The sequence below is a fragment of the Camelus bactrianus genome, chromosome 14 (assembly GCF_048773025.1).
Source record: "Camelus bactrianus isolate YW-2024 breed Bactrian camel chromosome 14, ASM4877302v1, whole genome shotgun sequence".
Lineage (NCBI taxonomy): Eukaryota > Metazoa > Chordata > Mammalia > Artiodactyla > Camelidae > Camelus > Camelus bactrianus.
This window is the reverse complement of record NC_133552.1, coordinates 1,063,832-1,090,544: the sequence shown is the minus strand read 5'-3', so window position 1 is coordinate 1,090,544 and position 26,713 is coordinate 1,063,832. Positions and strand designations below refer to the sequence as shown.

Below are 26,713 nucleotides of genomic sequence, written 5' to 3'. Positions count from 1 at the left end.
ACAGCGGGACACCCGTGGTGATGGGAGCCCTCCTGTGACCGCCGGCTGCATGCAGAGGGGCTGTCACAGGAGCATCTCTGCGGGGGTGGCACAGTCCTGGCCAAGCACACAGCCACTCGGGCCTGGAGGCCATCGGCCTCGGAACTGAAGGAACTGTGATGGTGCAGTTTTGCGTGGACGCAGACTGCGGTGCGAGGGGAGCAGGTGCCTGGCCGTGAGGGGCTTTAGAGGCGGGTGGCCATATCGTTTATGTCCAGATGGGGACACTCTTCAGAGTAAAAGCAAGCACTGCTAGAAGTTGGGTGGGAGAGCTGGTGGCCTGGCAGTGTCCCGGAAGGCTGGGCTGGGTCCACTGCTCATAAGCCAGGTTGAGGAATTCCGGTTTTATCCCAAGGGTACATGGTTGTCGCATCTTTGTGGCAGTTTAGAGGCTGCATTAAAAAGTTCAGGGCGGTGTTTTCTGAGCCTTGCTTTGAGGACCCCTTGTGGAAAGCCGTTGTGGTCTAAAGGGCTTTGCAGAACTCCTCCCTTTGAGACTTGCTTCTGCCGCCATGCTGAGGAACGGAGTTGACATACGAAAATTTACAAGTTTTTAAGAATTTGTTTCCATAATTTTGTATCTTAAGCTAGCGTGCTGCCTTTTCATGTTAAAGAGAACAGATTTAAGATTATACTACTGGTTGAAGATGGATGTTGGGTCAGAATTTATGTCTTAATTGGTAGCATCTTACTCTGGCTCTCAGTGAACTGACTTACAGCTACTGAACATTGCCTGAGGCAGCTAACACTTACATGGTACTTAGTGTGCACTGGGTGGGCTTTTAAGAATATTTAATTCTTGTGACAACCCTGTTACTGTTATCCCCATTTCACAGATGAGGAAACTGAGGCTCTGTCTTGCCTAGGGTCACATAGCCAGTAAATAATGGAGTGTGGATTCGAACCCAGGTCTTCTGGCTTTGGAGTCAGGGCATAGCTGGTAGGCATACCACCCTTAGGTGTAAGCCGTGTTCTTATAGTTTCAGGCACAGTGAGAAATTTGGGAGTTTTCTTATATTGGATTTATGTAAAAGTTTTCACAATGATTTTTGTGTTTTACAGCCTCCAAAAGTATGTTCGGGAACAGATTCTATTAGCAGTAGCAGTAATTGTAAAACGAGGATCGTTAGATAAATCAATTGACTGCAAAAGCATTTTTCATGAAGTCAGCCAGTTGATAAGCAGTGGCAGCCCCACTGTGGTAAGTGTGCTACCTTTGTCAATGTTTAAAGTTTTACTGTGTTACACAAATGCCGTTACAGCATTGGGTGTCTACGTGAAAGAAAAATGCACAGCCTGAGAAACCAAGCCGTTTCCGCTTGTTTGTGTTTCTTCCAGTCCTTGTTTATACGTATACATACTGTAGAGTGTACTCTGCTGTTCCCTTTGGTTCTGTTTTCCCATGTTACCAGTGTTCATCACCGTAAGTTCACAAACCTCATGTAGTTTTCATGATCATATTTCATGGTGTAAAATGTCCTAACTAATATGCCACAATGTTCTTAACCATTTCCCTTCTGTTGGACACTCCCCTCCGTTTTCAATAAACCTGTGGCAGCTCCTGGTGGTAATGGACCTACTTGAGTAGAGTGGAGAGTGATGCCCGACGTGGGAGTGGCTGAATGTTGCAGTGATCGGGCGGGGGCTCTCGCTCTGGCCCGGGTCTTCTGGGGGCCTGATTGGCTTTCCTCGTGCGGGCTGCTGTCTGCCTTGTGAGAACTAGTCTGTCCGGAGCGGGGCTGGTAGTGGCCACTCTGTCAGAAGCAGGAGGGCCTGGGGTTGGTGTCAGCGACCAGCTGTGATTCTTGGTTAGAACTGTTGACTTTTTTGTTCTTTTGAGGGGGTTAAATTAGGTTTATTTATTTAATTATTATTATTATTATTTTTGCTGGAGGGACTGGGGGTTGAACCCAGGGCCCTGTGCGTGCTAATAAGCATGTGCTCTGCCACTGAGCTGCACCCTCCCCCCCAGAACTGTTGACTTCTATCAGCTGGGTGATAGTTTAACTCATGTAGAATTAGGGTTGGCAGTACCTGGCTGTTCTGATGCTCAGGTATTGTATCTTTAAACACTTTGGGTAGTTTTTTCCCTTTCCCAGTTTTTCTTTGCTCGTTTAAAAGATACCTGTGTGAGGCTGTGCATCTTACAGCTCTTTATGAGTTTTCTCTCAAGTGGCCCTTCAGTGAGTGGGGTGATCCTGGAAATCTGTGCAGTTTACTTGGCAGTTTGAGGTTGGGATGTAGCGGTGCATTTTAGGAGGGCTGCATGTGCTGCCGCCTTCCTCCTGCAGGGGCTCAGGTCTCCCCCCGCACCCCTCACCCACACACATGAGCCTCCGCTCTGGCTGGCACTGACCCTGTGCATACCGAGTGCTGGCTGCCTTCCCTTTGGACTTTGCCAGTGGTCATGTGTCTGTTTTTTTCCTTATCAACTTTATTGAGGAATAATTTACATGCATTACTGCATCCATTTGGAATGTACACTTCTGTGAGTTGTGGCAGTTATGTGTACTAGTGAACCCCACACAAACAAGACACAGAATTTATTTTGATTTTGGACGCTGTGGCTTTTGTGTCCTGTGCCACTCCTGTGGCAGAGTTCCTCTGAGAGGAGTGCCGTCCACTAGGACTTTCTGTGTTGATCCAGATGTTCCACGTCCTTACTCTCCAGCGTGTGGTCACTGCACTGGCCACATGCTGCTTTTGAGATTTGAAATGTGGCTGGTGTGACTGAGGAACTGACTTTTTCTTTGTTTGATTGTAATTGCATTTTATTTCAGTCCAGATAGCCGCAGGCGGCTCCTGGCGGCCGCACTGGACAGGGCAGTTCCGGTGCGTTTCTAGTCTCAAGGCTGGAGTTTGTCCCTTTCACTTAACCATAGTTTTGTAAAATTTAGTTGTTTATATAAAACTGACAACTTCACAAATGTGCGTGTTTGAATCATTACATTTTTTTTTCTCTTTTAAAAATTTTTTTTTGGGGGGATTTGGTTTGCTTACTTATCTTTGGAGGAGGTGCTGGGGATTGAACCCAGGACCTGGTGCATGCTAGGCATGAGCTCTACCACTTGAGCTACACCCTCCCCACGTTACATTTTCTGAGTTATTTTGGCTTTGTTTTATGTAGTGAGGAGCTCTGTTGAAAAGAGTCCCCAGATAAGACGCCATTTAAAAGTTTTGGGGTGAAAATGGTTGGTGTTCATCACCTGCGCGCAGAGCGCTTCCCCCGCAGCCACAGCCGCCGGTGTCTTACAGGAGCTTGGCTCTGAGATGCTGGGCCCTGGGGCTGTCTGCCCTGCCGTGTGAGTGCTGTGTGTTGCAGGGTTTGTGAGCCTTGGCTGACTCACTGACGGCCGCGTGCGCAGCCTGGGGGCTGCGGGAAAATGAGGGGAGCTGGGGCTCGCCAGAGCGAGCAGAGGAAGGTTTCGAACTGACGCTGCTGCTTGAAAATAGTGCCCTGGCCCCCATTGCTCTGAGTCAGGTTCCCTTCACATCGCAGGTTCTGCTTAAGGACGTGTTGCTTCGTTTGATGACCTGCAATAAAGGGCATCCAGCTCACTGCGACGTGGCCAGGATTCAACTTAACCAGGGTCTTAGCCAGGAGCTCTGGGGTCTGTGCGTTCATGGCTGCTAGTTTGGGGGGGCGTGTTGGCCGGGATGTTGGTGTTGCCCTCCTCTCGTCTCGCACGGGTGGCTTCTCGGTGGCGGGACGCTGAGGGCAAGGGGTCCGAGCCCCACCCTCGGGGGCGAGCACCCTGAAGACTGTCTCCCGTGGGCAACTCGACCCACTGCAGAAAGCAGGCCCAGGGCAATTGGCAGTTGGCTTTTTTGAGCCAGTGGAGTGACTGATGTTCCGAGAGCGACTGGAACAGATGCAGCTGTTAGTTACAGAGGTTTTGCCCTGCTCACAGCGCGTACACTTGGAGAGCAGAGGATGAATTTAATATCCTCATGAAATATTCCAAGGCAGGGAGAATTTTTTTAAGTTAAATTTCTACTTAACAGGGTTACAAACTTCTGCACTAGTAAGTCGGTAGTGGGAGGTGGAATTTAGTCTCAAGATTGCTGGATGGATTTGTCTTGGTGGCCACACTGGAAACACTGAACTCAGAAAGTATTCCTGCGTTTACGCGGCAAGTTCACCGCGCCCCCGAGGGCCCTGTCGTCCTCGTCCTGCAGCCTGGAGACCCACTCAGTCAGCAGGTCTGGAAAGTGAGGGACCAGGAAGACGTTTTAGTGTATCTTCCTCTCTGTCTTCCTCCCAGACTGTTAGAATTTGTGGGAGTGGTTCAGGAATTTACTGAAGAGTTTCTTATCCTCAGAGACGTGAGTAGCAGTGAGGCAGGTTTAAAAGTTGGGTAAGAAAGTAGAATGATTAAAATCAGAACATTGATAGAATGTTGGCTAGAAGCTTTTTTTATAAAGGTGATTTTAAGAGAGATTTGAAGTGAAGAGATAATTGACTATGGTTTTCTCTCATGAATTATTCCCCCCACACTTGTGGATTGATGCAGCCATCAGGCTGGTTGACCAGAAACTGCATGCACTCTGCCCGCCCTCCTGCTTTCCCAGTGCAGGCTTTGGTGGTCCCTGCGTCCCCTGTGCTCATTTAAGTAAGTTTAGGGACAGTGTAACATCATACAGCGCTGATTGTGATTTTGGCTCAGGTTTACTACCTACCTGCCTTGAACAGACTGTGCTCGACTTCTCTAGGTGTTGGTTTACTAGTAGGTGGAGGAAACATGCTAATATCCATGCCTGGGAGAGGAGAGGCAGCCTCCGGCGCCTAGTAGGCGCCCAGCGAGTGCTGGTCTCCCTCGTGGTCCCACCCCCTGTCTTCAGAGACCCATTGTCTCTTTCAAGCAGCTCGAGAATTGAGAGTCAGAAGGAAGTGTTTATGCATGACCTGTGAGCGAAAACTGTGCACGCAGTAACTTCCCTGAAAACGCTTTAAGAAAACAGATTACCAGCAGTTGGAGCTGCTTCCTGAGGAGACTGTGCTTTTAGACAGCGCTGGGCTCTTGGGGTGACTCTTGTCCAGTGACTCGGTTCTGGGCTGTGTCCTGCCTGAGCCCGGGCTGTCCTCCTCCTTGCTCGCTTCCCCTCAGTTTGCAGCAGTCAGACCTGCTCTCTGCTCTTGGGGACGGATAGATACGGAGACCTCGCTTCCTAAGGAAGGTGGCTGAAGTTCTTATTTCAGTTAATGCTTAGGCTGAATTCGTAATCTGTTTCCTTTGAAAGCGGTAGGCATCAGTTAAGCCTCTCTTAGAGCTGTTTAATTCAGCGTTAGGCCTCCTTTCCTCCTCTCTGCGGTGCTGGAGAGAAGTGGGTGAGAAATTCCCGCGGCCGCAGCAGTGCCGCCCTGGACGTGGTGGCAGCTTAACCTCTCTCGTCACAGGTCTCATTGAGGTTTGCTCTGAGGGGCAGCTGGGAGGCCGCTTTGTGTGCGACGGCCTTTCATGAAGTTTATTCTTGGCAGTCAGGCCCCTGGGGCAAGAGCCAGGCTGTTACAGGACAGAGTCCTCTCAGAGCAAGAGCGTTGTACTTCGTCAGCTGGGGTTAGTGTTTGGGCGTCTTGTTCTCCTGACAGTGAGCTGGAGAGCCTCGGGGCGGTGTCGCTTCGCTGTCAGGAAGCTCGTGTCTTTTCCTGGAAACTGGTGTGGCTCTGAGGCTTTTGGTGCGAGGCTGCAGTTACTTAAGGTTAGCCAGTGAGTTGACTTGGGAAGTTTCAGTATTTGAGTGAAAGGAACCTTAGCCTCCTTCGCGTCCTTGAGACCTCCCTGAAGTTCTTCCACTTGTTTTACATGCTGACATTTTCTCCTTGAGATTCGTCAGCAGCTGAAACAGCAGGGACGCATCTCACACCCGTCCCTCGGGTTGCTGACCCGCAGTCCAGGCCGCGGTGCTGAGTGCCGCCTCCGTTGCTCTCCTGCGGCTTCAGTTTTGGCTTTGTTTTTTCCATTGAGAGCTCATCTTGGTGGAATGTAGGTAGCAATCCAGAAGTGGTCCTGGAGAAGCCAGCACAGGGTACTTTTCTGACAATGGCTCATCAGAGCCTCTGCTGCGCTCGCCCGGGCTCCGACCGCACTGCCTGGTGTGCGTGCTTTAGGGCACACGTGAGTTCTGCAGTGCAGAGATGAGAAACCCCAGGCCCAGACAGATGAAGTGGTTTGCCCTCAGGGACTTGAAGTGGTCAATCGCGGCCTCTCAGAGCCCAGGTTTCCTGACTCCTTTATCTGAACGGTCGGAGTCTGGTACTGGACCACAGAAAGGGTAGTGCAGGGTGCTTCTGTTAGAACTTGTTTGGCATGTAGTTTTAATAAATATTACTATTTGTTTTCTGACTTACTGAAAATGTAAGTTGTCAGTTTAGGACTGTTTGTTAGTGCTGGTCAGATGGCCACCCGCAGCGCGTGGCAGGCAGACAGGATGGCCGGGGAGGGCCGTGGGCAGATGGAGGCCTCGGAGGCCGCAGAGCCCGGCTGCATCACAGGGCGAGACCGGGGCCCTGGGAGTTTATGTAGCTTCCACATACCCTCTCTGTTACCACTTTGTCTAGTCATTGCCTTAGAAACACGTCTTTTAGACAATTTTATGTGAAATAAGTTTCATTAAAAGTGTTTGCTGGCTGCGCTTGGAAAATGAACAGATATTAACCTAATTCTTTATGATCTTGGATACATGAGGCACTGCTCTTAGAAGTCTCAGGTTTGTACTAATGTCGAATCCTGGTGCACAGGATAGTCTTAGAGTGTCTTGCTCACGAGTCGGTCGGTCAGCTGCGGCCTGGTTTCAGGGAGAGTCACACTCCAGAGAGTTTACCGCCACTCTTTTCGCTGCCCCTCTGGAGTGTTGCAGCCCCGTCCGTAGCACAGAAATAAAACCGAGCCCTGTCCGTGCCCGAGGCAGAGGTGCTGAGATGGGGGAGCGGGGCGACGGTGCACTGGGGTGGCCAGTGGACCTGGAGCCCGAGGCGGCAGGCAGGAGCCTTCCCCAGCTGTAAGGACGACAGAAGCTCACTGATGCCTCTCCCCTGCCCTCTGGTTTTCTGTCCTGGGAGCGAGCTTCCCCTTTTCTCCCTGGGACTCCCTCACCCCACGGCCCCTGCTCTTCAGTGAGTGTGATGGGTAGTTGGTGCTGAAAAGGAGTGAACAGACGGGGTGATGAGTCTTGGACACACCAAGTGCTTGTCATTCCTCGAGAGGTGCTCTGTCGCTTGGCCTAGGGCTCTCCTCTCTTAATGTACAGCCAGTGCTTAATACTCATCACCCTCCGGGGAGCTCTGTCCAGTTGGTGCCTCGGAGCCGTGGTGTGTAGTGTGAGCGATGTTTACGAAGCTCATCTCAAGTCCTTACAGGGATTCCATATGGAGGAGCCATTAAACTGGGTATATTTTAGTGATGGCAATATCTTACTGAATTTTTGTTCTTTAAAAGCTGGTCATTTTAGGAGAGGTTAAGCCAGGATATCTGATGTGTGGCCATACCTGTAACCATGCTGCACACTTTATTTTTCTGTATTTCTTAAGTCTTTGAGTGGTAAATTTGGTGAGAATACATTTGTCTTTGAAAGCTTGTCTTTTTATTTCGTAAGTGTGAGGAAAAGTATAATACGAAATACGTTGGGTTGATAGTAACAGTATTATAATAAATATTGTATAATTGCGTTTAAAAATTGCAAAGCTGTAAACAAAAGTTTAGTAATAACTTAACCTTTGGATGGTAATTTTTGTAGGAAGAAAAAGTTACTTAAAAACAAAATATTCTCATGTTCGGTAAGCTAAGTCCAGGACAAGAGCGTGCCCTGCTCTTACTGCGTACCAAGACGTGCTTTCCTTTGCATCACTAGCGCGGAAGTTCGCCGCGTGGCGGGATGTCGTTAACTGCTCCACCTCAGAAGCAGTCCTGTCCCCCAAGGGCTCCTTGTCTGTGATGGAGTTGTAGCTAGGGGAGGCCTTTGCTTCTGAGAGCCCTTCCTTTTTCTGGGCCTGGTCACTGCGGGACAGGCCTCCCCTTTCATTGTTCCTGAGCCTTTCCTTTGCTCACTGACCGCAGACACGGGCATGAAACTTGGCCAGCGTTTATCTCACCTGAAAGTAGAGCTTTGTTGTGTGCACATGTTGTTTCAGCCATTAAGTAGAATTGTGTTACTAAAAATTTAAATATGGTCATAGTTTAAAAATATGCCATTTTGTGGTGCCATATAGTTTGGTACTGAAAAACAGTTTGGGGCAAGTTGCAAATTACTTGCGTAGAACTGTTATAGATAATTTATTTGGAAGAATGATAAGTTTGTGTTTAATGAGTACATCTGGTTTTTGTTGTTTTATTATCATTTAAAAATTTTATTTTGGGGGGGAGGTTATTAGGTTCATTTACTGATTGGATGGAGGTGCTGGGAATCGAACCCAGGGCCTCTTGAGTGCCGAGCAGGTGCTCAGCCCCTGAGCTGTGCCTCCCCCGGGTTGTTTTTATTACCTGCTTTCATGTCAGTTGTGGGATGAACTCTGTTTTCGATAGATTATCTCATCTAACATTCCAAAATTAATTCTCTTTTTAAGTAAGACACACTTTCTCAAACATTTAGGTGTCTGTTCATAATGTTTTATTCTCTGAAGTCTTTAGAAAGGATAGGGAAAAAACAAAACATATGTGGAAAAATTTTCAGAATCCATCCTTGTGAATTAACTTTTCCTGTTGAATTTCATTCATTTGAGTTTAATACTACTTTCCCCACCAAAGCCTTGCTGTATTTAAAAACTACGTTCAGGGTTGAGGCCAGTGTTACTTCAGTATATCTATGAACTTTTCATTGCTGGCACTTCAATTATTGATCACCATTTTAAAAGAAAGCGATTTTGTTAATTACAAAAAAAAAAAAAAAAAATGGAGGGGATTGTCCTTGCCGCGTGTCCAGGACCTTTCGGCAGTCAGGTGGGGTGAGCGTGTGGTGAACTGTTCTGTGCGGGGGCCTGGGTCTGGGATGAGATGGGATAGAAGGGGATGTTTTAACATTAAAGCAAATGTATGTTTTGAGGTGCAGCTACACACTGTGTGTGTGTGTGTGTGTGTGTGTGTGTGTGTGTGTGTGTGTGTGTGTGTGAGAGGCTAATCTAGCTGTGGTGAGAGGGCTCGTGTCACTGCTGAAGCAGCCAGGCCTGTTCACCCCACTGGGCGCCGAGGGGGTGTTGCATCTTTTCTGTACCGGTAGGGCTTCCTGGTGTGGAAAGTTCTGAGAAACTGCTTTAATCTCTGGGCTAGTGTGCCATCCATAAATATTAAGTATACGTTATACTTTTCTTAGTCAAAATTAAGAGGTAAGTAGGATTTAATTATTTGTCTTTTACATCTTTAGAGGGAACTTTTAGCCATACACAGCAACAGACAAGTAGCTTATTAGTCACCTGTGCATCCACGCTTCGCTGTCAACAAATGCCCACTCATGCTAATCTCTAGGAATTCAATTTTATGTGTATTTGCTGAGATTTGCCAAGATGAGCGTCTGCAGGGTCAAGGTGCTGACATCAGAGGCATTTCTGAGCAGAGACGCTGCAGTTGGTGGGCGGCAGGCCCCAGCTCAGCTGTCGGGCAGGCCTGCATGAATAGTGCCGTCCTGACTTTAATCTCGCTTGTTCCGAGGTAGTGTGCATATTTCTGTCCAGCCCCTGGAAACTTGCCAGCGTAACTTGCTTCCTCTCTGTCTGTGGCACCTTGAGTCTAAATAGTCTATGAACAGAAGCATTGGATTAATATCAGGAGCCTGTTGGATAGAGCCATTGGGAACGAAAGTCTTCATTTTCAGTTTAAAAACCTTTGGAGTACTAGCTGGTTACTCTTTTGGGGACTATAAAATCTGTTTCACTTTTCACTGTTTGGAAATACATCTTACGGACATCAGAACATGGAGTCAGACAGACCTGGGTTCAAATCTCAGCTGGCCTTCATTACGTGCCCTGTGGGTCTCACTTCTTTCAAGTGTAAAATGGGGATGTGGATTGTCGTGTGAACTAAATGAAATAATACGTTAAATATTGATCATCTCAAAGTGTCATTTATACCCTGTGCTTGAGGAGGAGTGTGTCTTGAGTTCAAGTCTCACGGGCTTGTGTGACTGGAGTTGAGGAGACACTGTTAACAATTTCGAGACCCCTTGAAAAGGAGAGTTAGTTAATCTTGTCCTGTCTGATTTTCTGGCTGGTAGGTATAAGATCTGAAGACACAGTGGAATATCTAAAGATGGAAATGTTTATTGTGTTTGAACACATACTGCACTGAAACACAGCAGTGGAGAAATAATGCCTCACGGTTGTTTGTTGTCAAACACTTACAGCAAACTCTGGCGTGCTCTATTCTGACTGCACTGTTGAGTGAGTTCTCAAGTTCCAGTAAAACTAGCAACATTGGACTGAGCATGGAATTCCATGGCAACTGCAAGAGAGTTTTCCAGGTACTGGTATTTTTATTCTTCTGTTTTAATCATTAGACCGTTCACTTTTACTCTGTTTCTGCTGGTGTGAGAACGCATATTTGATCTGGTTGAATGATAGTCTGTACTGGGAGATTTGTGTTGTGATTTCAGGAGGTACAGTAAAGTGGTAGGTTTGATGAACACAGTTGACGGCTTATGATTATTTGTTTAATTCTAGTCCTTAAACAAAACAAAAAGGACATACCACTCTTAGGAGCCTTAGTTTATTAATTTTGTTCTTACTGTGTTTAGATAGAACTAACTCAATTGGTGGGACTCTGCTGGCCTTAAAAATAGGCCTGGCAGAATGCCGAGCAGGGCTGTGTATTTAAGTGTTATTGCAGATGGTGTGGGCTCTTTGTTTCGTGTGTATTGTTTGGCTCTGAAGTAGAGTTATGTGAAGGCACTGGTTTGAATCCAAGGGCTCTGCACTAGAGCAGCCGACCCCTTCATCTCCGTAGTAGTCAGTGTCGGGGCCTTGCTTCTCTGTGGAACAGCACTTACATTACCGTAAATGAGTTCAAACCGGCATCACTTGAAAAGCATTCTGCAGTGTGAAGTAAGAGCAGGCCTACAATGGAAAATGCTCTTAGAGAAATAATGTTTTCCATCGGAAATTTTAAGGTTTTTGTTCGTTTGTTTTGTTTTATGGTTCTAAAAAGGATGTATTTTGAATAAGCTTTCGATAGAAGAATATTTGTGCTTTATCGACTTTAGGAAGAAGACCTTCGTCAGATCTTCATGTTAACTGTTGAGGTCCTGCAGGAGTTCAGCAGGCGGGAGACCCTCAGTGCTCAGATGTCTTCAGTTTTCCAGCGGTACCTTGCTCTCGCCAACCAAGTCTTGAGCTGGAACTTTCTTCCTCCAAATTATATCCTTTAACAACTGAGTAATTTGTTTTTTTTCATAGATGACTTAATTATGGCTAAAAGTACTTTATCTCTGCAGGTTTCTAAAACATGTTTTTGAAAGAAAGTAACAATCTTCTTTAGAAATGGAATTTTAATTTCTTTTGTAATACCACAGTGTGCAGTGGACTACCTAGAAAATTTAAAATTTCTTTTACACCATTCTAGAAGAGGGTTGAATAAATCAAGACATTTAGTGGACAGTGGGGCATTTGCTAATTGCAGTACAGCAATGTTCCGTAGGTGAGAAGGGGAAAAGTTGAGAAGTGCACTTTTATCAAGAAGCTGAATCATTTTCTCCTTGTAACATAATTACATTCAATTTTTGACAGACTTTCCTTAAGGCTGATTTGGAGTTCTCTGATTTGCTCTTTGTGGATTACAATATTGTTCAAGTGTAGATAATGTAACAAGATGTTTACTCTTCAAAGAATTTTACCGGTGTAAAAATACGAAAATTTCCTTTCTACCGAATTATTCATTAGTGGTAGGAATTAAGTTTGAGCGGGCTCTGTTATAGCTACAAAGCGCCCGCTTCCTCGCTGGCTGAGGTGGAGAAGCCTGTGCGTCAGGACGCGGCCCCGCGGCTTAGAGCTGCCGGTCTGCTCCTCGGGGACGGTGGCTGCCTTGGTGGGCTGCAAGTGCAGCGTGGGGCGGGTTTCCCGTGTGTGGGAGCGCTGGGGCGGGAGGACCCAGGCCAGGCTTTGGCTGCTCTCCGGCAGATCACTTACCCTCTCTGAGTCTCTCCAAATGTAAAACGGGGATGTGGATTGTGGGTGGATGGACTGACACTCAGGAGTGTCCACTGCTCACTGAGCCCCCAGCCGTGTCCTTGGTGGATGTTGTCACGGCTGCTTGTGTCATGCGCCCTCCCTCCGGGTCTGATGAGCTCCTGACAGTGTAGGAAGTTCCAGGAAATGTAATTTAACCCGCTCTGGCCATCTTTAGTCAGTGCTCTCTGGGGTACAGGGGCCTTTTTGGGAGAAAAAGGCAGATGATAAGCCAACAGAACTTAGATATTCAGCCATTTCCAAGATGTAGGACGGGACTCAGCTTCCTTCCAGCCGAGCCAAGAGCTGCTTCCCTGACGCGCGTGGGTATGAGCGAATTCCCTGTGGCTGGTGAAATTGTGGGGTTTTAAGGGGTGGGGTGGGAGGTAACTCGTTCTTCTGTTTTCAGGCTAATACATTCCTGTAATAGAAAGTGAGCTGTGAGACGCTGTGTAGGGTGACACGTCTCCGACGCAGCCCCGAGTTCCCCAAGGTGGTCCTGGTGAGCACGACACCGTGCAGGGCAGAGCTCTCGGGGTTAACCAACTCCTCTCCTGCCCCAGCCTCCATCTGTCTTCCTCCCAGTGATCAATTTTGTATCTTCAACATATTCTTTTTGGTTGTTAAAGGGGCAAATATTTTCTTAGACCTGCCTTTGTAAAGATTCTCCCTTCGAGTGTTGGAGTCTAATTTTTGCTCCAGTTTTTGTTAGGGGGAGAAAAAGTAGAAGAAATATGTTGAGAAACTTTGAGACAGATTTAAAAAGTAACAGACCATATGGAGCTATCAGAACATCAATTATATATGTAGGGAAAAATCAGTGAAAGTTACCATGCATATATTGTAGCCAATTTTAAAGTCTCTGTTTTAGGAGAATGCAATTCTGAAGAGTGACTGTTTTAGAGGGAAACAGTATTCTAGGAGTTTGGAAACAGAATTTGTCTAAAGATACACACACGAAATGTTTTTATAAATTATTTAAATAAAGCTTTGGAAAACCTGTCATCTAAAAATGATAAGCACTAGGACAGTGTTGCCGAAGGGAAGAATTCCTTTTTTAAAGAAAGGTAAATCTTGATCTTGACTTAGAATATTCTGTTTCATGGGGTTCTCTTGTGACTAGCTGTTCCCATTGGAGCCATTTGTTGGCCGGCTGAACTGCGTTATGTGGTCCTTCCTTTAAGTGGATCAGCTTCGAGTGTAGGGGAAGGAGCCTGGCAATGGGGTTAAACTAAGCTACGTTGTCAGTACTAATTGAGAAAATTCGTTTCTGGGAACCCAGTTCTGACCTAATTTTTAATTTTGGCAGTTACTGGAGATCTGTTATTCATTGAGCTGAGAAGGAATTGAGTAATTATTTAGTTTCGTGCCTTGAAAAGGGCGTAATGATCACATTTAACTTGATAATATGTTAAGTTGATGTCTTTTTAAAATATGATTTGTCTTCTAGGGTTTCAAAAGACTAGCAAGTAGACCTTGTTAAAATATGTTGTGTATTTTGTATCGAATACGCTTGATTGTTTAGAATGGTATCATGTTAAATGAGTCAGTTATCAATATCAATTCCTAGTCATAATTTTTGTAATCTGCTTTCTTTTTTGTATCTCTTTATTTTGATATAATTTTAAAAGTACGGAAATGCTACAGGAGTAGTTGAAAGAATTCCATATGCCCTTTACCAGGATTCACCAGTTGTTAACATTTGTCCCATTTATTATTCTTGCTCTCTCTTGTCTGTACACACCCCCCCCCCCGTTTAAGAGTGTGTGTATGTTTAAACATTTCTTCCTGAGCCATTTGAGAGCACTTGCAGACGTTGTACCGAGATATATCCCTGAATACGTCATTATATGTTTTCTTGGGATCAAGAATTTTGAAATTCTCCTGTGGTTCTTAGAGGAGAATGTCTTATAAAACTACAGCACAGCTTTCGAAGTCACTGCCCCTTTGCTCTTGTCTGGCCTGCTGTCCATCCTCACGCTTGCTAGTTGTCTCGGTAGTGCCCCTGGTTGACGTGTTCACGCACGTCGCGTGTAGTTGTCCTCACTCATCTTTGGTCTGAAACAGCCCCCGAGCTTTTTTTGTCTTTCGTGAACTTGGCACGTTTGGAGCGTATAAGTCAGTTACTTCTGAAATGCCCCTCTGTTGGGTCTGTCTGTCGGATGCCCCCCATGAGGACGTGCAGCCTGCGCACTTGGTAGGAATGGTAGGAAAGTGGCCCCCAGACCCCTCAGACTTTGGGGGAGTTCACTGTGATCACTCGGTTAAGGTGGTGTCTGCCCAGTCTTTTCGGTGTAAAGTTGCTGTTTCTTTTTGTAATGAATCAATTAGGTTAGATTGGGGGTGAACATGGGGTTCTGGGAGATAGAAGTGAAGGGAGTGGGAGATCCTTCACAGAGCAGCAGGGAGGACGAGCGTCAGGACCTTTGGGTGCAGCAGTGTTGAGAACCAGGAAGAGTCAAGGAGGCTGCACAGGCCTCAGAGGCGGCGGGGAACCGGCGCGGGGTGTCGGGGGGCGTTGCAGAGTCACGGCAGAGATGGTGCCCGCTGCGGGTGGTGCAGGGAGACTGGAAACAGGCTGCTGGCGGCAGTCAGGGCACAGATGGTCATGTGGAGGTCGTTTATGTGAGTGGCCGCGGGAGGGAGGGTCGCAGAGGCTACTCTCAGCAGTGGAGCAGACTGGTCATCATTGAGGTAGAAAGTGAGAGGTGGGGGGAGTGGGCGCGGTGAGAGGTGGGGGTGGGGTGGGCCAAGTGAGCGACCAAATCCCATGGTTCCGGGCCTTAAGGAGAGATGAACCTGTTTGCTGCCCGAGGGCAGGGAGTCAGGATTTAGGATGGAAAGTGTGCTGTTAGGCGTGAGGGGCAGTGGGGAGGTGCTGAGGTGTCCCTGGCCAGCTGCAGGGAGGGTGGGGCGCCTGCCTTCAGGTCCAAGTTTCTTAGCTCTGAAGTGCGAGGTCCAGGTTTGTTCCAGAGCAGAGGGACAAAGCGGTGGAAATCAGCACCTGATGGAACTGTGAAACCATGTGGGGCGCTCGTGAAGACTTTTTTTCAATCCTCTGTGTTGTGAATTCCCCCCCAACAATTCTCTCTCTATTTATAACTAGTATTGTGCACTTTAATGAGAAAGTAGATCGGCCAGGTCCTTACTTGGGTATGAAGTGTAGCGTGTGTGTTTTCCAGGGATGTTTCCAGGGACGGTCCCCCTTTACCAGGAGGCCATCCTGTGGGAGGTTCTGCCATGGGGCCGTTGGAAGGAAGGGCTCTCTGGGGGTCGTCCCTTCAGGTCGTGGTTGACTGTGATGAACCACGTACTACCTATAAAGGAGTTATGAAAAATAAAAAAATTGCTTCGTTTAGCTTGGTGGTCCTTGTGTCTGCTCTGGCCCTGGCTTTCCCACCGCAGCCGCCTGGGGCTGCCCGCGCCGCTCCTGCCGAGGGGCCGGGGTGGCCGCCAAGCTGCTCGCTGGGCCCACCAGGCTGTGCTGTCTGTGTGCTCCTCCCCAGCCCGCCGACTCCTCACGTGGATGAAGCCAGCACAGGAGCGGGAGCATGCACGAGCTCCCGGCGGCCCCCCAGAGGGACCTGGGCCCCTGCTTTTGCCCTGTCACCCTGCTGCCCGCAGTCTTGCTCGTGGTCTGGGGCTCCCTGCCCTCCGTCAGTCGTGCAGGCGTCTGTCTGGACAGCTCAGACTTAGCTATCTTAAATGCAGTGTTTCTCACTGGAAAATGATTTAAAATTACTTAAATACTCCTAAAGAAATATATCCATTGAGTTCTCAATTCCATGAACAGTCTAGGTTACTGTAGTTTGATAAATTCTTGATGAATGCCACTTCTTATACGGCTGTCCTGAACTGTGCTCCAAAGTTAGGGTTTAGGAATTTTGACTTATTAATGTCTAAATAGACTTTTTCAAGGGCTTCTGTACATTTAAATTTGACAGGTTTTTTTTGGTGGTGGTGGTGGTGGTGGTGATAGGAGGCTGTGCTTTAGACAGAGCATTAAGACCCTGTGGGTTTCACCCTTTTGTAGATTGAATAGATGTTGCTTTGCCTTGGGTAGAAGAGTACTTGCTACCCTGGTTTTTGGTGGTTGGCAGATTATGGTCCTTATGTGCAGCGGGGACAGATGTTTATCTATGTGACTCTGTTGCCATTAATACAGAGACATTGTTCTGCTGACAGCGGGTGGTGGCATGACCCTTGTATATAAAGGTTGTCTAACCGCCCTCCCTACGCGGTTCCTGTGGAAGACCCTGGGCACAGCGTGGCCCCACAGCTCAGCCAGGTCCGACCTTTAAGTTGCCTGAGCAAGGGGCCTGTGCCTTTTCCCATCCAAGGGCGAGGAGGCGGCCCTCATCCTGGGATGGAATGTGAGAGCAGCCACCGGCCCTTGCCCAAGTCTGCAGCATTTGACTGAGTAACAGTAAGGGAAATGCTTACTGACTGGGATGAGCATTACTTAATGTATATAAAACGTTGTTGCCAGACTCACGGCCGTCTGATTTTTCTTCTGTATTACCTTTTTGGAATCTTGCAGTTTTGCATTTTACATTATGTCTATGATCTAGTTTGACTTTGTATTTGTAAAAGGCAGAAATCTGATTTTTTTTTCGTAGTAGTTTTCAACAAATGGTGTTTGAGCATTTTCTCCATTGTCACATTTGCTCCTTTGTCAAAGATCATTTGGCTGCAGTTAGTTATATGAGTCTGCCTCTGGTTTCTTTATCCAGTACCATGGTGCCTTGATTATTGTACACTTACACTGAGTTGAATTGGGTCAGTTCTCTGACTGTTCTTGTCCTCAAGATCGCAAAGATTTAATCCTCTGTTTTCTTATGAGAGTTTTACAGCTTTAGCCCTTGTCAGTAGGCCTGCCTGATGCCAGGCCCTTCATCCGTCTTCAGTTTTGTGTAGGCATTAGGTGTGACAGGGTTCTGCATATGAATGTCTGTTGTTCCTGCACTGTTTGTGGAAAAGGTACTCTTTTCACTTGAATTACCTCTGCCCCTTGTGTCAGGTCACCTGACTATAAACATGACAGTGTTTCTGGCTTCTGAATTCTGGTCCGTTGGCCTGTATATCAGTTATTGTGCCATTGCCACGCTGTCTTGGTGACGACAGCTTTGCACTAAGTCTTGAAATCAGGAAGTGTGAGCTCTCCAGCCTTGTTCTTTTTCAAAGATTATTTTGTCTTCTTTGTGTCCCTTGCATATCCATTTGAAGTTTGGGATCAGCTTATCAATTTCTGCAAAAAAGGCAGCTGAGATTTTGATACGGGTTATGTTGAATCTGTAGATCAATTTGGAGTATTGCCGTGTTAACAGATGGCAGAATATTTAAGTTTTCCAATCCATGAACATGGGATGTCTTTCCATTTATTTAGATCTTTAATTTCTTTCTACACTGTTTTATAGTTTTCAGAGTAGAAGTTTGGGTTTTTTGTTAAATTTATTCCTGAGTATTTCAATTTTTTAATTCAGTTAAAATGGAGTTTATTTTTATATTGTTCATAGCTGTATGTAGAAGTACAAATTTTTATATGTTGATCTTGTACTTTGCTGAACCTGTTTATTAGCTGAAATAGCATTTCTAGTGGATTTTTTTTGGATTTTCTGTGTATATGATGCCATCTGCAAGCATTGTTTTTTGAGGATTATTATATGTGGGTTTTGTACACACAGAAGGTGACTTATGAAGCCTCATCCCCTCCAGGCAGGTCTGGGTGGTGCAGAGCCTGTGCTCCTGGGTTTGGTGGACGTTCAGGTGATCCCTGGCCCAGCGAGCTAATTAGTGACTCGCCTGGTCTCACGCTCTGGAAGGAGACTGAGATGAACTCTAGTGCTTTTCATTCTGTTTTCGATCCTTACTGTCTGAAGAAAGTGTCCTAATCCTGTGATCCTCTGTCGTCACACCATCACCCCCATTTAAAAACAGGCTCAAAGGTTCTGGATGTTCACTTCTCTGCTTTTCTTTCAAAACTCTCTTTTGTGCTCTTTTTGTTGGAGCTGCACTCACAGGCCGAGTGTCCTTCTGCCCCAGCCCCTTTGCACATGGAGGTTCTCACGCCCCCAGTTGTGCCTCCGTGTGTACCCCAGCCCGGGCCAGGTTTCTTTTGCTGTAGCTTCTGATGTACACATTAGTTACTTTTCTCCCCTTTGGCGCATTTCTCAATTGTAATTTTCCTTCTGTTCGCTCACGTGGGTCGTACCTGTTTACAGCTTGTCTGGAAGCTCCACTGTGCCTTTTTTACCACGCCGTTGGTGCCGTGCAGGTCCAGCGTGCAGCGGCAGATGCCTGACAGGCCCAGGTTCTGGTTGTGGAATGAAGGTGGCTTAGAAGACCAGCTCAGGCCTTGGCTGGCTGCTTGCGCTGCTGGTGTTGTTCCCCCACGGGTTCACCTGGCGTCCGTCAGTGCTTCCGGGCCTGGCAGTGCCGCTCAGAGATGACAATGTCGTTTGTAACAAGAATGTTTGGCAAGTATGTTTGGTATGTTGGCTTCAGTGATAATTCTTTTTTTAGTTTAGTTACACCGCCTTTTATTGGTATTCTATTTTTGTGGATCTGATTTGGTTTTGGTAAAAATTTTTTTTTAACTCAATCTCTTGAGGAAAGCTAACTTGATCATAGAAAGCAGTGGAATGCAGAAGCTTTCACCTAAGTTAGGGTTTCCAGTAAAGCCAGCGTTACTATCTGGAGGCAAGGCTGTGGAAAGTATTCAGGTGAGGTCAGCCCTCCTTTATTTCAGAGGACTTTGGCTGCTTGGACCGAGTGCTGCGTGTGAGACTGGGCTCGTCCGTCCGCGCTGTGCTAAAAGCAGCAGTTTTTGTTGTTAGAAAAATGAGTGGTGACAGAGATTAAATCTGTAAGAAAAACTGGGCTTTTCCTTGCATCTGACATTTTCTTTTACTGAGGAGGTGGGATAAAAAGAATATGGGAAGATGGGGAAATTAAAGTACTTATTACCTTTGTAAAGGGTCTCATTGCTACAAGATCCTCCTGTATTGCAATGTACTTGTAAGAACAGGCAGTGGAGATTTTCAGACTTCCCTTCTGTGCTTGAGGATAATTTGTAGCTGTTGTATGGCTCATTTAATTGCTTTTCACATTGGTCACCACCACAGAATGATGCCTTCTGAAGGTGTTAGTAGGTGGGTAAGAACTGGTTTGCAGGTGTAAGGACAGTGCTTCCCCAGATGACTCCCCTCTGTGTGAGCCGAGGACGCGGTCGGCTTTATCCAGTGAAGTCAGTGGCGGCTGCGGGGAGGTCTGTCCTGGCTCCCAGCCTGGTGAGCGTGGGCCCTGGGGTGCGGTTACAGATCAGGGCGGGTGGTGCCTTCATCAGCCTTTGACTTTTCAGAGGTCGGTCGGCTTTCCTGAGCAGAGAACTTGCGAGCCGGGTGGGTGGTTGTGGAGCAGGGCGGGGGACAGAGAGTTAATTCCGCGCTGCTGTGCGGTGCAGCTGACTCCCAGGGAGCGGGGGAGTGAGGGCGGGGGCGCCGGCTGCTGGGGGGACCGCTGCTGGGGCCCGCCGCTGGGGCTCCGGGCCTCCTGCGGAGCTGAGCCCTGCTCTGGGAGCTTGTGTTACTTTAGGTGACAGGAGAGTCTCTCACTTCTGACTCTTGAATTTGGTCAAAACATGGGAAGCTGTTGTGGGTGACATTTTTTAAAAGACTGGAAGCAACTCTACGTGGCTGTCATATTGGTTGAATTTTATTTGTCACAAATGAATTATTCTGATATAAAATATAAATTACCTAAGTTTTGTGTTTATTTTAGAAAAATGTAAAACTATAGCCCCAGAAAATTCTTGGTTTAAAATTTGATTTTGGGGGGTGGAGGGAGGGAGGTAATTAGGTTTATTTATTTTTAACGGAGGCACTGAGGGTTTAACCCAGGACCTCGTGCATGCTCAGCACACACACTGCCGCTGAGCTGTACCCTCCTGTTAAAATCTGATTTGAATTTTGGTAAATGATAGGTAGCTGTTTAACTGGTATCCATCTGTTGTGACTCATATGTCTCCTAAAATCTGACAAGCAGACAATAAACAGCCAAGGGGGAGGGTGTAGCTCAAGTGCTACAGCATGTGCTCAGCATGCACAGAGTCCTGGGTTTCATTAAAAAAATAGTAACTTTTTCTGAAAAAAGAAAAATTAAAATCACTTCATTGTGGTGATATATTTGGGTAAAAAAGATAATGCAATATAATGTCCAGATATTATGACTGTTAAAGTAGTGCTATAAACTGAAACTTTCAAAACTTTTGGAAAGGAATGTGTTGTTTTATTAAAACTGTTAGAGACTGTTGCTTTGTATAAGTGTTTTTTCAGGAGAAGTTAGTTTTGGCTGTCAGGAGAGGAGAACGTGATTAACATTCATGCACAGTATCTAGACTTTGAGAGAATTGTAGGCTGTGAAACAAGAACTTGAAAAAAGTAAAGATTTTGAAATCATGGAGAGAAGGGATGTGATGGTCAGTCAGAAGAGAGGGAGTAAAGGAAGACTCAAAACTAGAAAAAAACAAAGGAAACCATTGCTTCATTTAAATTTTAAATCATTTAAAAGATACTGTCCTAAGAGGAGTAGCGCTCAATTTCTGTAATTTAGTGATAGGCTTTTCCTTTTGTTTTTTTAAAGAATTCTGCGTTAAGAATTACGTGGAGGGGAGGGGTATTTTGGGGTCACTTACACATCGATGCAGAAATAATGGATCGGTAGATAGCACCGAATTAAATACTGCACTACCCTAATTGGATGCACAGATATGGTCCAGGTCTGCACGCGGCTGGCGAGTCTTCTGACGTTGTGGCGTGCCTCAGGAAGTCATCGCGCACGTGCGGCCTCTGCGGCCGGGTGGCTCAGAGCGATGCTGTGACACACTCAGCCAGTCTTCATTATTCTGCTCTTTCTGTTGTTTTTACGTTTAAGTTTTTATTAAAATGCTTTTAAGGATACTTACATGTTCTTTAGTAGAGAGATTATCTATAGTCGAGTTGCGTGGTCGTGTCTCGGTGCGTGTACCGGACACGTGTGCGTCTTCATGGTGAAAGCTGGCGTCGGCTGGGAGGAGGGAAGCTGGGCTGGTCCGCGCTGTGGCAGGCGAGCCCTTCGCACAGCGGTGAGCGTGGCCTCTGCGCAGTGTGCCACCAACGAGCCGAGTCACGTGGAGTTAAAAATCCTTCCCTGGTTTGGAGTTGGAAATGAGGGCTCACGTGGGACTTGGAGGTGGTTATGGGAAAAGCAGTTTCTTGTGGGTGTCACGTACTGAACTCACAGAGCTCCTTGTGCTGTTGGCAACACATGAAGAAAGGAAGTTCTAAAACTCTGCTTTAAGGATATTTGGCCATACAGACCAGGAGGCTACAATGGAGATCACACAGAGTAGGAGCGTTGAGGGTTTTGATGTTTTGAACCTGATGTTTAGGTGAGCAGTCACATTTGATTCCATTTCCTGGAAAAAGCCCCCTCTGAGACATAACATCTTTCCACTTCCTCTTAATACACGTAACTGATGTCAGCAGTATTTATGGAGCCTGTGCTTTCTGCAGTTAAATAGAAGACAGGAAAGAGAATTAAACAAGTATCTTTGTTTAGGTTTGTTTCCTTTTTTAGCATTTATTCATCTTTGACGTTGTCACCTGGCACTGACCGTGGGACCCAGACGAGGTGCAGGTGCACGACTGTTGCTCCGCGTGCCGTGAGGTCTCCCGTGTTCCCGGGACCCGCAAACGCTGGGATGTGACTCTGCCTTCGCCTCTGCCTCTGTGCTCGGACCGTGTGGGCTCTGGGGCCGCGGGGTCAGCGTCCCCCTGCCGCCTTCATGGCACATCGCCGCCGGCCCTGTCCCCCGGGAGGCCCCGTGCTGCACGTGTGAGCTGGAGGAGGACGGGTGGTCCTCTGCAGACCGGCCCCCTGGTTACGGGTCGGTACCTGTCTCACACCCCACCTCATTTAAAATAAAGTCACAAGCCCTCTGGTGAGCATATAAAGTATTGAGACGTTCTGTTCTCTTCCTGAGCGAAAGAGCTTAGTAATTATACACATATTTTGTTTGATGGATTTGAATGTCTAACAGGTAAACAATTTTAATGTCAGCTTGCAACTCCTTAAAAAAGGTAACTAGATTGTCATAATTTTTTGTGCATCTTTGCCCAGCACAGTGCTAAATATTAAGTACTTGATAAATACTTTTCATTATTAGACAGTTTACATGCCAAAAATTGCCTTTTAATTAATAAAATGGGACCTTGAAAACTAAGGAAACGAAGCTGGAAGAGAGCAAGTGCAGCGCTCCCGTCAGGGACGAGGGCTGCGGGTCCTGCTCAGGTGCTTCGTTTTGTGCGCTTGGCCGCCGCCTCCTCTTACGCCCTGGGCTTTTTGCTGTGGGAAATTCCAAAGATGCACAAAAATAGAATACCCAGCTTCAACAGCCGTGAGTTGTATTTCGTCTCCACTCCTCCATCCCCAGATTGTCGTGAAGCAGATCCTAGACATCAGATAGTTTTGTCCACAGGTATTTAGGTCTGTTTCTCTAAAAGGTGGTCAAGGCTCTGTGCTTAGACTACGTGGGAGAAGACCTAGGATTCAATCAGTGTGTTCTCTTCTGAGTGAAGTAGCAGCCTCACACCAACAGTTGCCTCGTGAGAAGACAGGCTTGCTTTAGCAACTGGGACGGATGTGCCAGTGGGTCGCCGTGTCCGCAGGCTGGTGATCTCCTCGCTCTAGAGTCCAGGCCGACCTGACCGCCGGGCCGAGCTCCGGCAGTCCCTTGCTTTCGGCTCTGCCTCCACAAGGGGGCAGATAAAGGAAGAGAAAAGTGAAATTTCAGTGAACCTGATTTGAGTTTCACTTTTATTCATCCACCTACCGGAGTCGCAGAACATTTTTGGAGTGATTTTTCAGAAACCAGCGGTGACTTCTTTCTTTGAAACAGTTCTCGGTGCCCCTCCTTGCTCTTTAGAGACAAAATAATGTTAGATATTTTGAAAGGGTATTAAGCAATAATCCTTAAGAAAAAAGTTTCCAAACCATGTCATAGCCTTTACTTTTCTCTGTTAATGATTTGGGCTTTAATGAATATATAGCATCTGAACTTACAACTATTTTTTACAAGCTCTAGTTTTGGATAACTGTTGTTGAAATTTCTCGTTGAGTGATGAGACTGTGAAAGTCGATGTCTTCAGTGGGGCATTTGGTTAGCGTGGCAGGGACGTGACGGCCGTCTTTATGCCCAAACAGCTTTCTCATCTCTTAAGCCTCAGTGCTGTGCCAGTGTCTTTGAGTGAGTTTCGTCCGTAAACACCTGCAGGCGCGTCCTGGTCACTCTCTGTGCCGCAGAGACAGAGTTCTGTTTGAAGCAGCTTGATGTTGAACACCTGGACATCATAAACCTTGATTTTTAGATGGGGTGGGGGTTTAAATAAGCATCTCTAGGGTTTTATGTAAACTGATTGGACACTCCGATGGGTAGGAGTTCTTTTCAGTACAACGCATGCTCACTCTTTTGTTCTTTCTTGTTTCCCGGTGAATATATTACTTTTGGAGAAATGCTGTTTTCCAAGTAGACTATATGAGACTCATATTGTAGAATAGATTTTAGCTTGTTATTCGATATTGGGGGGGAGTGATGAGATAAACTTGTAGAAGTTGATTCTTCTTTTTTTGCGTATATTTTGGCGTCTGTTTTCCATCAGTGTTTCCTTCTGTTGCCCCCGTTAAGATGTCAGGTGATGAGGGTTTATATATCCCTGCAGCGTGACACGTAGTTATGATGAAACTGTTACCCTACATTCCTGTAGCATTCTTTTTTCCAGCACTTAATGCCTTTTATTCCTTAGCTTCAGACATGAATTATGCAGCATATGTGAAGAGGCTTAAACTGGTTCCATTACGTTCTTTCTGGATAGCTCTGTTCTATTTAGGATATGCTTGCACTTCAGACAAAGCAAGAATGTCACTGTGCTTGACCTTGACACCAGAAAACTGGGCAGACACTATATAGCCATGTTTGAATCCTCACAAAATGTGCTCTTGAAGCCAACGGAGTCCTGGCGGGAGGCCCTTCTGGACAGCAGGGTCATGGAGCTGTTCTTCACCGTAAGTCCTGCCTTGCCTCCCGGGGGCGGGGCGGGGGGCACGGAATAGAGGGCGTGTTTTTGTGTTTTTCTTAAGTGAAACAGGGCAGATTGCTTTTGTCCTCTAAAGCCTTCTCTTCTAATCAGTGTATCTGCTGAAACAAAGATATTGATGTGTTCTTGCTCGTTTACAAATGTTACGTAATTATGAGAGTTCAGTATCCTAAGGCTTGAGCTTTTTGGTCTCAGGACCCCTTTACCCTCTTAAACATCGTTGAGGGCCCTGAAGAGCTCTTGTTTAGTTATAGCCATTAATGTTCACCATGTTAAAAATTCAAGTTGAGACCTTTAAAAAACAACAATACCAAACCGTTACATATTAACATAAATAGCATTTCAGTGACAAGTAGCTGTATTGAAAACAAAAAGTTCAGTGAGAAGAGTGATGTCGTTCCCATTTTGCAAATCCCTCTGGAGCCTGGCGGAGTAGAAGGCAGCCAGGTTCTCACACCTGCCCCTGCGTCGTCCTGCAGTGTCACAGTCACCGCAGACGTGTGTGTGTGACAGTGAGGTGGGAAGAGGCGATCCCGTGCACTCGGTAGTCGTGCGAGGACGGTCCTGACCTTACAGACAGCCTGTTAGTGGGCCTGAGGGACCCCCGGGGACCCCCGGACCACGCTTGGAGAACGGAGCTTTGTGCACGAGTCTCAGTCACGGGCTGAGTCATGTTACTGAACATCAGCTCATTTCCACTGTGACTCAGAGTCGTCCTGTTTATTTATTTGCTAAATATCAAGAGGTAAGGAGTATACCCCATGTTTGCCCAGGAGGCCCCTTTGTTGTCACCAGAAGCTGGGGGAAAATACATCTGTGTGTGTGTGTGTTTTGGATGCTGACTTGCAGACAGGGGGCGAGCATACAAGTTAGTTAGATGTGGTGACTGGGGCAGAAGTCCAAGTAAAGACCAATTAAAAAGACAAAAAAAAGCTATTTTGCTTAATACCAACCATTAGTTATAGTTTACCCTTTAATTTGTTTTAAAAATATTGTTCACCAGCCTTAAAACTACCTTCATTTTGAAACATCTAAAATATTGTGGGTGTGTGGCAGTTATTTAAAAAGAGCTGGAGCAAGCTTGTTCACCCCTAGATACACCTAAAGGTGTTTCCCATGGAAACGTCCAGACTGCATTTTCCTCCTTAAATCCGAGAAATGTTGGCTAAAAATGCGATCAGTATGGAAGGTAATTGTAACTAAGTTTTAACCTTCTGTTGCCTGCCTCCTCTCCCAGAAGCTGTTTTGATGTGTATCCAAGTGCAGTTCTTTGTATCACTCACGGGACTGAAAGCAGATCCCGTTCCAGCAGTTTCTGAAAAGGTGAAAAACTTGCTGGCGGTACTGGAGCAGCTCTCCCGTCTGAACAGCTGTCTAGACGCAGCAGACAGCTGCTCCTGTCAGCTGTGAACCAGCGCATGCAAAGAGCTTCTGAATTGGAGAGTTAACCCCTTTTTACTTCATTATTTTAGCAGTTTTGTGTTTGTGGCCTGTGACCTTCATTTATGCAGTTTATAAGCAATTTTAATTTTGTTATTTGTTACAAAAATAGCAGTGGCTAATCTTTTTATTTCATTTAATTTTTAGTAGATTTATTTTCAATTCTGTGAATTCATTACCACCTTAAACACTTTTCCACTGGTTGCCACTATTCTCTGGATTTGACTCGGTGCGCACCCGTGCCTGCCCTATGTCTTGCAGTCAGAGGCAGGAGGCCGCGGGGTCTGCCGCACGAGCTCCGGGCTTCTCGCCTGCCCTTGCTCCCGTTAGGGCGGGCGAAGCCCTCTCCTCGGTTCTTGCTTTTGGGCGTTCTCCCTGATCTCGTTTGCGGCCTCGTCCTGCCCTGCCCGCCGCACACATGCCAGTGTCCCGGCCTGTCCTCTCCTGGGGCTTCTGTGCCACACGTGGCCAGTCAGGCACCCGCGCCGATGACTCCTTGTCTATATTCGGCCCGGCCGCTCCAGGCGCCAGAGCCTGGCGGTCCCGGCGCTCACTGGGTGTCTTCACTTGGACGCCACGGGTGCGACAGAGTCAACACGTTCCATACAATTCGTCTTCTTACCAACATGCTTTTCTTTGCTCCTTTCTGTGTTTCTTGTCTCGCTTCTCCTCCACCTCCTGTGCTCTGCCAGACTGGGCTTCTCTCTGCCCCTCTGCTGCTTACCCTGCTCAGGTGATGAGTTCAGCCTTAAATTTGTACGACAGCATTCAGATGTGGAAGAATTCCTTTGTAACGCTGACGCTGGAAGGTGGGCAAGAATCTGCCATTACATAAGAGTTAATCACTGGTTTATCATGAGTTTTATGTGGCTCATATTTCAGAGAAGAGAAGGATGAGCAGTACAGTCAAACTCAGAGGACGTTTTACTTTGTTTATGATTACAGTCAGATTTCAGAG

General features: G+C 46.7%; 1 protein-coding gene across 5 annotated transcripts in view; it reads left to right on the top strand.

The window, feature by feature from the left end:
- Positions 1-26,713, top strand: part of XPO4 (exportin 4) — a 102,773-nt gene that overhangs the window by 34,928 nt on the left and 41,132 nt on the right. For 4 of the 5 annotated variants that reach the window (XM_074377881.1, XM_074377879.1, XM_074377880.1 and 1 more), the window contains 4 exons: positions 1,102-1,240; positions 10,369-10,485; positions 11,224-11,377; positions 24,171-24,283. In XM_074377881.1, the coding sequence (XP_074233982.1) occupies positions 1,102-1,240; positions 10,369-10,485; positions 11,224-11,377; positions 24,171-24,283 (523 nt within the window). The remainder of the gene's footprint in view (positions 1-1,101; positions 1,241-10,368; positions 10,486-11,223; positions 11,378-24,170; positions 24,284-26,713) is intronic. The other variant, XM_074377883.1, reaches the window with a different exon arrangement.